Source organism: Vidua macroura, chromosome 11, assembly GCF_024509145.1.
Source record: "Vidua macroura isolate BioBank_ID:100142 chromosome 11, ASM2450914v1, whole genome shotgun sequence".
Taxonomy (NCBI): Eukaryota; Metazoa; Chordata; class Aves; order Passeriformes; family Viduidae; genus Vidua; species Vidua macroura.
In genome coordinates this window covers 22,324,903-22,336,170 of record NC_071581.1, presented here as the reverse complement: position 1 = coordinate 22,336,170, position 11,268 = coordinate 22,324,903, and the positions used below count along the sequence as shown (strand labels likewise).

The window sequence follows — 11,268 nt, the reverse complement described above, 5'->3', positions numbered from 1 at the left end:
GATCCCTGAGCCTGGGAAAGGGAGGGATGGGGGAAATGAGGGGAAAAGACGAGGGGAAGGCGGGGGAAAGGGAAGGGGAAAGAGGGCTTTTAAAAAGTGGGGGGAGAAAGAGGGGAGAGGAGTGAAAAAGAGAGGAAAGGGGTGAAAAAAAGGGAAGAGGAAAGAGGGCTTTTAAAAAGAAGGGGGGAGAGAATGAGGACTTTAAAAAGCGGGGGAAGAGGGGAGAGGAGTGAAAAAGAGAGGAAAGGGGTGAAAAAGAGGGGAAAAGGGGGGGGAAAGAAAGTGGGGAAAGGGGCAGAAGGGGAGGGAAAAGAAGGTGAAAGGGGGGAAAAGAAGGAGAAAAGGGGGGAAAGGGGAGGGAAAAGGAGGGGAAAGAAAGAGAAAAGGGGAAAAGGCAGAGAAAAGGGGGGAAACAGGAGGAAAAGCAGGGGAGGGGAGGGCTCCGCCGCTGAGGGCCGCTCCCTTCCCGCCCTTTCCCGCCTCGGGCGGAACAGCGCCGCGGCCCAAGATGGCGGCGGCACCCTCCCAAGATGGCGGCGGCACCGTGCCAAGATGGCGGCGTTACCTCCTCAGGATGGCGGCCGTGGCCGCCGCGGCCCGTCCCCTCCGAAGATGGCGAGCGCACCTTCCCAAGATGGCCGCGGGCCCGCCCCGGCCCGGCGCCGCCCCGCGCGCTGCACGCCGGGCGCTCGGGGCGGGCTGAGGGCGCGGGGCCGGTCGGGCCTGCTGCGGGCGCGGGGCCGTCGGAGCGAGCGGGGCCGGGCCGGGCAGGGCGGGCGCCATGCCGGAGCTGGCCGTGGACAGGGTGGTCGTGCACCCGCTGGTGCTGCTCAGCGTCGTCGATCACTTCAACAGGTGCGGCCGGGCGGGAGTGGCGCCGCGGCGCTGAGTCACGGCCGGGCCGGGAGCGGGGCCCTCAAGGAGCCCGGGGCCGGGAGGGGACCTGGCGGAGCGGGAGGGCCCCGGGGTCGGAAGGGGACCCGGTGCCTCCGGCACCCCGGGTGATTTGGGCCTAATTCCGCTCCTTGCCGCTGGTGCCCAGCGGTTTTAGAGCCGAAAATGAAGCCGTGAATCGCAGGAGGCGGCCGAGCCCGCGGTGGGTGACACGGGGGTCGGTCGCTGCCCGCTGTTCGCAGCCGGTGGCGGGGTCGCGTCCCCCGTGAGTGACATCGGCCCGTCCCTGGGGACAGGCTTTGCTTCCGAGGGCCGCGGAACGCCCTTTTGTGGCTGTAAACACAAGCAGTGATAGCACAGTCACAACGCCTCTCTTCCACCCCCGCTGTGTCATCTCCGACTCGGGGTGGGGGTCCCTTCTCCCCTCCTCCCCGTTTGTGGCAGGGACTGACAGTCGTTTTTCCTTTTAGAATAGGAAAAGTGGGAAATCAGAAGCGAGTGGTTGGAGTGCTGCTGGGCTCCTGGCAGAAGAAGATCCTGGATGTGTCCAACAGTTTTGCAGGTGAGTTCGGGTGTCCTGCCCTTCTCCAAAGCCACTGAATGATTTTGTGAATGGATTGTGTTGGGGATTTTGAAGAAACCCTTGATCCATCCATGTACACCTCATATCCAACAACAAATGCAACATGCTGTTGACACCCCTAAGTAAACCTCACTCTCCTTTAGCAGCCAAAAATACCCAAACCCAAAGCATTTCAATAAACATTTTAATTCAGAAAGTTGGATTCTTAAACGCTGGTGTTTTGTTTTATTCCCAGTACCCTTTGATGAGGATGACAAGGATGATACCGTGTGGTTCCTGGACCATGACTATCTGGAGAACATGTATGGAATGTTTAAGAAGGTCAATGGTGAGTTGAGATCTTCTGACAGTCAGGGATATGCTCCCAAAAACTTCAGGGCTGTGGAAAAGGGAATTCCTACTAATCACAGAATCCTTAAGGTTGGAAAAGACCTATAAGATCATCAAGTCCAGCCAGCACCGTGTTCTCCACTAACCATGTCCCACATCCACACGGTTTTGAGCACTTCAGGGATGGGACTTGCATCTCAAGATGTCAGATGTGCAGGCTATCAGGCCCTGAGAGCCACACAATTAACGGAAGCTGTTAATTACCAGTGAAGGGGCCAGGAGAAAAGCTGTGGCTCAGTCATGGTGATGAGTGAGTGCGGTCACTGCTCAAGCCATGGCCTTGTAATCCACTTCCCTCTCCTCCACACAGATCAGACTCTCACCCTCGATCAGCCCACCCAGTCTCTGCCCAGGTCTCTCTGCTGGGGCCTCCCCCAGTTCCTATTCCAAATCCTTTCTGCTTTTGCTCAGCCAGAGAAAGAATCGTGGGGTGGTACCACACCGGCCCGAAGCTGCACAAGAACGACATCGCCATCAACGAATTGATGAAGAGATACTGCCCCAACTCTGTAAGTGGGGCCACCTTTGGCCTGTGGGGTTGTTCCTGCCTCCCTTTCCCTAAAAGGGGCATCTGGGAAGCCTTGTCCCCCACCCTTTTTGCTGGTGACACAGCTGTAAAGTGATTGAGGAACTGGGATCAGGAGGTTTTTGAATCATTGTCTCAGCGCCTGAGGTTACCCCTCTGAGCAGCCTTGTGGTGGTGCTGAGGAGGGAAGAGCTGGCTTGGGTATTTTTTTTCTACTCCATGACTGAAATCCAGTTTTCTGCACGGTTTCTTTCTCCCCAAGGTGCTGGTGATCATTGATGTGAAGCCAAAGGACCTGGGGCTGCCCACAGAAGCCTACATCTCCGTGGAGGAGGTCCATGACGTGAGTGTTCGCTCTGTGAAGTGTCACAGTCACAGCTGGAGGCTGTCACTCGTGGTGTCACTGCCTGCAGCTGCTCCCAGGTGTGCCCAGTCACTGTGGGCCTGCCCTGAGCAGCTCACTGCTCGCTGAGCCCCATGCAGACAAACAGCACCCAGCAGCGAGTCACTGTGATGGCTGCATTTAAATTATTCTGGATGCGTATAAATTATTGCATCTTTTTGCCTTTCTGAGGCCTTCACTGCAGAGCAGGAGCTGCTCTCCCAGAAGGCAACAAAGTTGGATCAGGAAAGAGAGAAATAATTGTGATATTTAGAATTTCCATTGCTCCCTCTGGGCACAGACTAGCAAAATGCAGAAATGGGAAGTTAGCCAGAGCAGGAGAGATTGCTGGGGCAGTCAGTGACACTGATTAAATCAAGGACAGCCCAGCTAGAGCTGTTCCTCTCAGATCCCTTGTGGCCTGTGTAGATCTGCTTTTCTGGTTTCCTCGGCGCAATCCCTCATCCCCTGGCTAAAATCCCCCATTTGTGTGTCCCTTTAGGACGGCACCCCGACCTCCAAGACCTTTGAGCACGTGACGAGCGAGATTGGTGCTGAGGAGGCCGAGGAAGTGGGTGTGGAGCACCTGCTGAGGTGAGGGGACAGCTCTCCTGGGCCCTGCCGCGCTCCCAGCGGCGCTCCCGGCGCCGCTGCCCGAGGAGCGCGTCGAACACGTGGCATAAATCCTGGGAGCCTGGATGCCATCAGCCCTTGGCCGTGCTCACACGGCTGGAAAGGCCCCAAGGGACGGTGCCCTGCAGGGTGAGGTTCTAATCCCGATTCTCTCTGGGTTTCAGGGACATCAAGGACACCACGGTGGGCACGCTGTCCCAGCGGATCACAAACCAGGTCCATGGCTTGAAGGGACTGAACTCCAAGCTTCTGGACATCAGGAGCTACCTAGAGAAAGTAGCCCTGGGCAAACTCCCCATCAACCACCAGATCATCTACCACCTCCAGGACGTCTTCAACCTGCTCCCAGACGTGAACCTGCAGGAGTTTGTCAAGGCCTTTTACCTGAAGACCAATGACCAGATGGTGGTGGTGTACCTGGCCTCGCTCATCCGCTCCGTTGTGGCCCTGCACAACCTCATCAACAACAAGATTGCCAACAGGGATGCGGAGAAGAAGGAAGGACAGGAAAAAGAAGAAAGTAAAAAGGAGAGGAAAGATGAGAAGGAGAAAGACAAGGAGAAGAGTGATGGCAAGAAAGAGGAGAAAAAGGAGAAGAAGTAAAAGGTGTAGGTTTTTTATTTGTAAATTAAAAATCTTGTAAACTAAATCCTTGGTGCTGGGATTTTGTATGTTGTGCTCAGCACCCTGCTCCTCCTCACCCAGGCAGGGTTGGGGGAGCCACGTGCAGGCTTTTGATTTGATTATGCTGTTACACAGCACTTCTCCTTCCCCCAGTGTGTCTTTGGGCGTGTTGAGGCCTCAGCTCACGCACACTCTGCTCTCACTGAGCATATTCCCATGTTCCAGGGCTAATCCTTTGCCATCAGCCAGTTTTGTGCACCACGGCCATCCCTGTTTAACTGGGATGTACCCCACTTGGTTAACTGGGATGGTTTAACTGGCTCTGTGCCCCAGCTCCTCGTGGTGTGACACGGCTGGGATGTTGTCACTGCTGTCACACCTCTGTGCCAGCCAGGCCCCAGCCCGTCCCTGGGGACAGCGCTGCTGGCCCTGTCACCCCTGGCTGGGACCAAGCAGCTCTAGGGGCTGCAGGAGGCTGTGAGCCTGGGGAGGCACCGGGGCCATCACTGCTGACAGAGCAGGCAGGGACAAAATCCTTGGGATTTGTGATCCCAGTGCTGAGCTCCGGATGGCATTGCGGCCCTGGAGCCCCAGCCCTGCACAGACCCCACCCTGGGAGCCACACACAGCCCGGACAGTGAGAGGAGCCAGCACACAGGCACGCCTCGGCAGCTGCTTTGTCGTTTATTGCACACGAAGCCGCGCGGGGCAGGCGGGGCCGTGCGGAACCGGCCGGTTCCCAGCCCGGAGCCGCTGCAGGGTCCCGTCTCCACAGGCCCCGGGACACACGGACACAGACCAGCCGCGTCTGTCACCCGCACACACGGGGAGGGACACAAGTGACAGCCAGGTGATCTTGCCCTCACTGCAGCCTGTGCGGCAGCAGAGGGAACACAGGAGTGTGGGCAGAACCCGGGATCTGAGCGCAGGCCGGCAGGGCCCCAGCAGTGCCCGGAGCCCCCGGGGCTGCTGTGGAGCACCAGCTCCGAGCAGAAACCACATCATTTAAATACAACTGCCCAGGGGTCACGGGCTGCACATCGGGACACGCCACAGACACCCTCAGCCAGGCTCTGGCTCCAGTGGCTGCAGATCTGGCCTGGGAAGGGGCTGACCTGGCGCTCAGGTTGTGCACAAGAGCCCCTCAGAAGCATCGTCTTGGGGGTCCCTGTCACTGAACGCTGGGTGCAGGATGGCACCCAGAAGTAAATCTGAGAGCCATTTTCCCCCTCACCTGCCACTACCAAAATGCCATGAAAAGGCAGAAAACACGAGGGGGAAGAAGAGCCCCTACCAAACATGTAACTGTGTCTGCAGTGGGGGGCTGGGGAGCCCCGGTGCCCCCTGTGCTGCCCCCCAGCCCCTCTGCGCCAGCCCTGCCAAGCTGGGCAAGCCAAGCCCTTGTGTCCTCCTCTCCATCACACCTCGGGTTTCCTGAGGGAGGGAAACACAGCCCTGTTCCCCCAGGGCTGTGTCAGTGCAGGCCTCGCCCAGGAACAAAAGCCACAGTGTCCATAGGGGCCCGTGCACATCCCGGGGAGGGCTCGGCCCTGGGCACCGGCCGGCAGCGCTCCGGGAACGCCCCACAGCTCCATCACTCCTGTCCAAACCCTTCCGTCTCCTCGATGGCGTAAAGCAGCTTCTCCTTCAGCTGCTCATAGCTCTTGTAGGGAGGGAGATCCAGGCGGTTGAAGCTGGGGAGAGAGCGGAGGCTGGGACAGGCCAGGAACAGCAGTCCCATCCCGGGGGACGGAGAGCACCCGCGCAGCCCCGCAGAGCTCCCCGAGTCCCCGCGCGCTCCGGCCAGCCCGAGGGGCAGTGACTTACCACGTGTGGCTCCGTGGCAGCCACGTCTCTTTGCCAACTTTATCGATGCAGAATTTCTGGGGCCCGTTGCTGCCTGTTAATGAAGAGCACAGCAAAGCTCTGTGCACGACCAGGAGCTGGAGAAGAAACCCCTCCCACACACTCTGAGATCCACCATCATGGCCCTACAAGCCCAGGGTCACACAGAGCATAAATCCATGGCAGCAATCCCTGTCTGTTTGCAGAGAGGATGTTCAAAAAACAAAGGAGGAAGCAAAAAGCAGATTCATAGCACAGAGGGGCAAGAGCACCATCTCTGAGCAAGGTGGTTCCATAGCAAGTGCTAAAACTCATTGATCTGTAAATCCTCAGGATTGTGTGAGTCCATCCAAGAGTTTCAAAGAACTTGGCAAGCCACTGAGGTGGCTTTTTAACACATTGGGAATGCTGGAGAGGTTCCAGGGGGTGGAAGAAGCTAATATGCCAGCAAGAACAACTGAGTGGGTTAAGCAAGCTGGTTAGCTTGACATGAATGCCAGGAAAGTCAGAGAAAGGCTGGTATAGGCCCCAAAAAGCAGTAAATTAAAGGAGGAGTGGAACCACACTGTGGTTTTCTGAAAAAGAGGCTTTGTTGCACGAGAATCAAAATTGAATCAGAAATCCAATCTCATTCAGATTGAGATCACAAACCAGCCAGACGAAGTTAACCCTGGTGGGACCCTTTGGTCACGGCCAAAGAACGGGTGTGGAAATGGCACAACACCAGAGCACTGTACTCAGACCTCACAGCTGCCTTCCTGCTCACATGCTGCCCTGAGCTCTGTGTGGGGACAGGGACAGGAAGGTGCCACCCCCCCAGGACACACCGATGAGCTCAGCAAAGCCCCCGACGGGCAGGCGGCAGGTCCCCGTCACGAACTGCAGCAGCCGGATCCTCTTCTCGTTGTCCATCTCCTTCACCACCTGCAGCAGGAACGCAGCAGCTGAGTGGGATCCTGGTCCCATCCTGCAGGATGGCTCCTGCCAGGGCACCCCACGCCCTCAGCTGGGCTCAGACTGACCTGCCAGAACCACTGGATCTGTTTGCTGTTCTTGGTGTAGTGCCTGTAGATGGTATTTTTCTGCCAGTCGTTCATGTCGATCTCCTGCATCCCGCACAGCATCAGCTGGGGACAGGGGACACTCAGCAGGGGACAGATGGGGCTCTGAGCACCAGCCTCTCTGGTGCCAGCCCTCACCTGGCCCAGGTGCCAGCACTGAGGTGTCTGGCACAAATTTCTCCCATCCAACGGGATGTTCTCTTGCCAATGGACCCAACGAGCCACCCCCAGACCCAACACCCAGGGCTGTCATCAGCCGACGGGCACAGAGCATGAGCAGGGTCACCACGTGCCACTTTCCATCCACATCCCAGCCCAGGTGCCAGCTCACCTCCAGCTCCTTCTCGTCGAAGTAGCGCAGCCACTCAAGCGGCACCACCTCGTTGAAGCCGTCCAGGAACGCCTTGGTCTGTTCCTCCACGCCCCGTGTGAACCTCCAGTCCGTCAGCAGCCTGGGGAGGCAGACGGGGTCGGCACAGAGCCAGCACCGCTGGCCTGGCACGGGGAAACCCCAGGATCCCTCCCTGCAGCAGGGAGGGCCCCGGGAGCGTGGAGAATGGGAGAGGGGCTCCCTCAAAGCACCAGGGCTCTCCTCAATTCCCACTGGTGGGTTTCTGTCTCTGTCCCCAAACCCACCAGCAGCATTCAGCCCCGACAGCGGCCTTAGGAGCTCCAGGGGTGCAAACCACATCCCCTGGCTGGAGCTGAGCTGGCCCTGGCAGCCCCCAGGCAGGCAGGGGGAACAGCCATGAGATGGGAAAGCAGCCTCAGCCTCTCTCCCCTCTCCTTTTTCCTGAAAGTACTGGCAACTGCCCAGCCCGCAGCAATCCAGACCGCAGCAGAGCTCGGCCAACCGCGCCAGCCCGGGCTTGTCACAGGCCACGTAGCCCAGGGAAGCGGCCACGTCCCAAGCCCCACGGTCCCACCCCTGCAGCTGGTGGGGGCGGGTGCCTGACAGGACCCCTGGGACAGCCACTCACATGATGTACTCCTCCTTGTTCTCCTCCGTCACACGGATGCTCTCACCACCCTCCTTCAGCTCGTGGGTGGTCACCTTGCCCAGGATCTCCATGTCCTGGATGAAGTACAGCTCCAGGCCGCACTCCTCCAGGCTGTTCTCCCTGTGGGCGACACCGGGATGTGATTCCTGATGGAGGCACCCAGCAGCAGTGGGGGGCTGTGGGGAGAGCTCTGCAGGAGGGAGTGCAGGGCACTCACTTGGTCCAGACGATGGAGTTGTAGAACTCAGGGTCGATGGACTCCAGGTCCTTCAGCGTCGGGCGCTTGTTCAGCATCCGTTTGTAGAAGGGCAGCGTGAAGCCGGTATCGATGAACTTCCCGTGGTACAGAGCCTGTGGCAGGGAGGGGACACCAGGTCACAGGGGACCCTGAGACACAGCCCTGGGGCAAGACGATGCTCCACCCTGGGGCAGCCACGGGGCAGAAGGGACTCATTCAGGGGTTCCTGAGCTACGGCACGTGCTCCTGGCTGGCACACGTGGAGGGGAAGGGTGGGCTGCCCCAACAGCACTTCCCGGGCCGAGTGGGCTGCACGGCAAATTCCACTGCATCTCCCTCTCCCCTCACAGCTCTATTAAGAGCACTTGTTTAAACAGAGCTGTGCTGTGGCTTTCCTGAATCCCTGGCTTCCAGGAGCCCCGAGGCAAAGGCAGCCAAAAATAATGCAGACGCTTGTCTAGAACGGCCCAGCGGTGAGTAATAGTCTGGGGTTTTATTGGTATCCTGCGAGGCGGGGCAGGGCAGGGCAGGACAGCGGGGCCGGAGCCGCCTCCGCGCGCACCCCGCGGGGCTGAGGGCCAGGGACCCTTCCCCGGGCTCGGGGAGCCCCGGCAGCCCCCCTGCCAGCCCGGGGCACGTTGGCCTTGAGCAATCCGAGACAAACGGGAGGAGCCGCTCTGGAGCTTGGGCAGCTGGAAAATCTCACACTGCTGGGACTAAAAATAGTCTCTGGAGCTGCAGACCCGACAGCACCTGGGGTGACAGCCAAAGACCTGGAGCCATCCATCCCCGCCACAACTCCTGGGAAACCAGGTCTCCTCTGGCCCCACAGCCATTCCGTGGATTTAAAATGCATCACCCCACAGCACCCCCTTGAAGGCCCATCTCCCACTGACCCACACGTGGGCAAGAAGGGGCTCAGGGAGGGCAGCAGTGCCGAGCCCAGCACAGCCACGGCACTTGGAGCTGCCCCTTGCCCTGCTGACCACCCTGTCCCCTGCTCTGCACGGGGGACACAAAGCCCTGGTGCGTCCCCCAGGCTCTCACCATGGCGATGAAGCGGCCGATGAAGCGGAAGTAGGTGAGGTGGTCGGGGTTGATGGAGGAGGCAGGGTTGATCTGCAGGCAGTAGTTGTTCTTGCCCGCGTACTCGAAGAGGCAGTACATGGGGTTGAGCACCTCGTGGGACAGGAGGAAGAACCACTCCCTGGAAGGAGACAAGGGGAACACGGTGACAAGCAGCTCAGGGAGGGGACAGTCCCTGCACCAAGTGGGTGCCCACCTCCTCAAGGTGCCAGGCAGGTGTTGGTGTGACTGGGTTTGTGAAGTGTTTCTGGAGACACCAGCTTGCTGCAGGCCCCACTCAGAGCATCAGGAACAGTCCCACACACAGTCCCAGCTGGGCTGTCCCACACACACACACCCCCGAGCACACCCAGTCCCTCCGCACGCGCTGCCCCGGGAGCCCCACGCCAAGCTCGGGACAGCACCGTCCTGGCTTTGCTCCCCCGGCCGTGCAGGCAGACAGGAATCCTCAGGCGTGGAGGCAGCCCCGGCATCCTGTCCGTGGTTCTACCCTGTGGTAGAACAGCATGACGTAACCTACCATAGGGTAAAACCACTGGCAGGACACGGAGAGAGGTGGAGCAGGAGCAGGAGCTGGGGTAGCAGCCCCACGAAGGGCAGCAGGCGAGCGTGGGGTGGCAGCGGGCAGGGACACGCCAACCGAGCTCCGAGGAGATGTCCCAGGTGAGCCAGAGGGGGCTCACAGGGACACAGGACCCCCTCCAGCCAAGCCGCAGCCCAGGCCCTGTGGTAACATCATCCCAGGGCAGCAGCAGAGCTGCAGAAACCACATCACACCCTGTCTGCCCTGGCACACTGACTGTCTGGGAACACCAGGGCCTGTTTGCTGCAGGGAGACAAGGCCACTCAGCCCACTGCCCTCACAGCTGGGGGCAGCAGGGGAGCCCCAGCTGGGTCCCCTGTGCTCTCACTGCCAGGGACAGGCTGATGCAATGCTTTCAGGGTGTTCCACCACTCCTAAAACCCAGCTGCCCATTTGAATGCCCCTGGACTCCTGTGCTCAAGGGCTGGGAGCCCTGAGCGCAGCTGCCTTATGCGTGCGCTGCCCGCAGGACACGGGGCACAGGCAGGGCGTGGCCCTGTGGCCCGGCAGGCCACGCTCACCTGGCGATGCCACCGTAGTCCAGGCCCTCCTCCCCTCGCATGATGATGTACAGCCGGCGCCGCAGGTCGTACGGCTTCATGTTCATGATCTGGGGACGAGCAGGGCAGTGTCACCGCGGCCGGGGCCAGCTCCGCTCCCGCCCGGCTCCGCGGCCCCGGCACCTCCCTACCTGCTGGAAGGAGTCCTCGAAGAGCGTCTGCCGGGACACGCTGATCTTCACGTGGCTGGGCAGCGCGTTTGACTGCAGGCAGGGCAAAGGCTGTGTGAGGCTGGTACGGTTCTCCTCACCCACGCCTGCCCACAGGGCTCAGGGCACCCACACAGCTGCCCACAGCCGCTCTACTCACGTGGCAGAGGAAGCGGAACTGGTGGTACTTCCAGCGAAAGCTCCGGTCGTACGCGCCCGGGGAGCCGCCGTGCTTGCTCCTGCCAAAGCAGCAGGGCCTCGGTCACACCCCGGGCCTGCCCTGAGCAGCCCCCGTCAGGAGCCGGGTGGGAGGAGGGTCACTGGGGAGCAGCTCTCCTCGGTCAGAGCCCACGCGAGCCCCCAGATGCGCTGCTGGGGCTTACCCAGACTCGAAGCCCGGGCGCGGGTCCTTGAAGGTGGTGGTCCGGGTGTTGTGGTCCACGAAGTACCGCACGCTCTCGTTCGTGTACTTCATCTCCCAGCCCGGCGGCAGCGGCGGCTCCTGGATCATCCTGCTGGCAAGGAAGGGCTCACCAGACAGGCCCTTCGGGCAGTCCCCCCCTCAGCTACAGCTCTGTGCCAGGCAAAAGGCAGGATTCGTGGCATGGGACTGGCGAGCGACTGCCCACACCCCGGGAGAGGAGTCCTGCCTGGGCAGCACTCCGGCCACGGCCACGGCACTGTCAGAGCTTCCCCCTCCATCTGTGGGACAC

At 60.2% G+C, this 11,268-nt stretch overlaps 2 protein-coding genes across 3 annotated transcripts in view; one reads left to right on the top strand and one right to left on the bottom strand.

Moving 5' to 3' along the window:
- The first annotated feature begins 714 nt into the window (after positions 1–714).
- PSMD7 (proteasome 26S subunit, non-ATPase 7) lies at positions 715–4,057 on the top strand. Its single transcript, XM_053987652.1, has 7 exons — positions 715–855; positions 1,365–1,456; positions 1,713–1,805; positions 2,279–2,376; positions 2,656–2,736; positions 3,278–3,369; positions 3,573–4,057. Exons 1-7 carry the CDS (start codon positions 782–784, stop codon positions 4,009–4,011), a joined length of 969 nt encoding a protein of 322 aa, XP_053843627.1. The 5' UTR covers positions 715–781; the 3' UTR covers positions 4,012–4,057.
- A 640-nt stretch (positions 4,058–4,697) lies between these two features.
- The window catches only part of WWP2 (WW domain containing E3 ubiquitin protein ligase 2), a 31,639-nt gene continuing 25,068 nt past the window's right edge, over positions 4,698–11,268 (bottom strand). The window contains exons 13-24 of one of the 2 annotated variants that reach the window (XM_053987648.1): positions 10,939–11,070; positions 10,716–10,794; positions 10,538–10,609; positions 10,368–10,456; positions 9,225–9,384; positions 8,157–8,290; positions 7,919–8,059; positions 7,270–7,390; positions 6,900–7,004; positions 6,705–6,801; positions 5,860–5,932; positions 4,698–5,726 (exon numbers count right to left, since the gene is read on the bottom strand). In XM_053987648.1, the coding sequence (XP_053843623.1) occupies positions 5,627–5,726; positions 5,860–5,932; positions 6,705–6,801; positions 6,900–7,004; positions 7,270–7,390; positions 7,919–8,059; positions 8,157–8,290; positions 9,225–9,384; positions 10,368–10,456; positions 10,538–10,609; positions 10,716–10,794; positions 10,939–11,070 (1,303 nt within the window). In that variant the 3' untranslated portion in view covers positions 4,698–5,626. The remainder of the gene's footprint in view (positions 5,727–5,859; positions 5,933–6,704; positions 6,802–6,899; positions 7,005–7,269; positions 7,391–7,918; positions 8,060–8,156; positions 8,291–9,224; positions 9,385–10,367; positions 10,457–10,537; positions 10,610–10,715; positions 10,795–10,938; positions 11,071–11,268) is intronic. The other variant, XM_053987650.1, reaches the window with a different exon arrangement.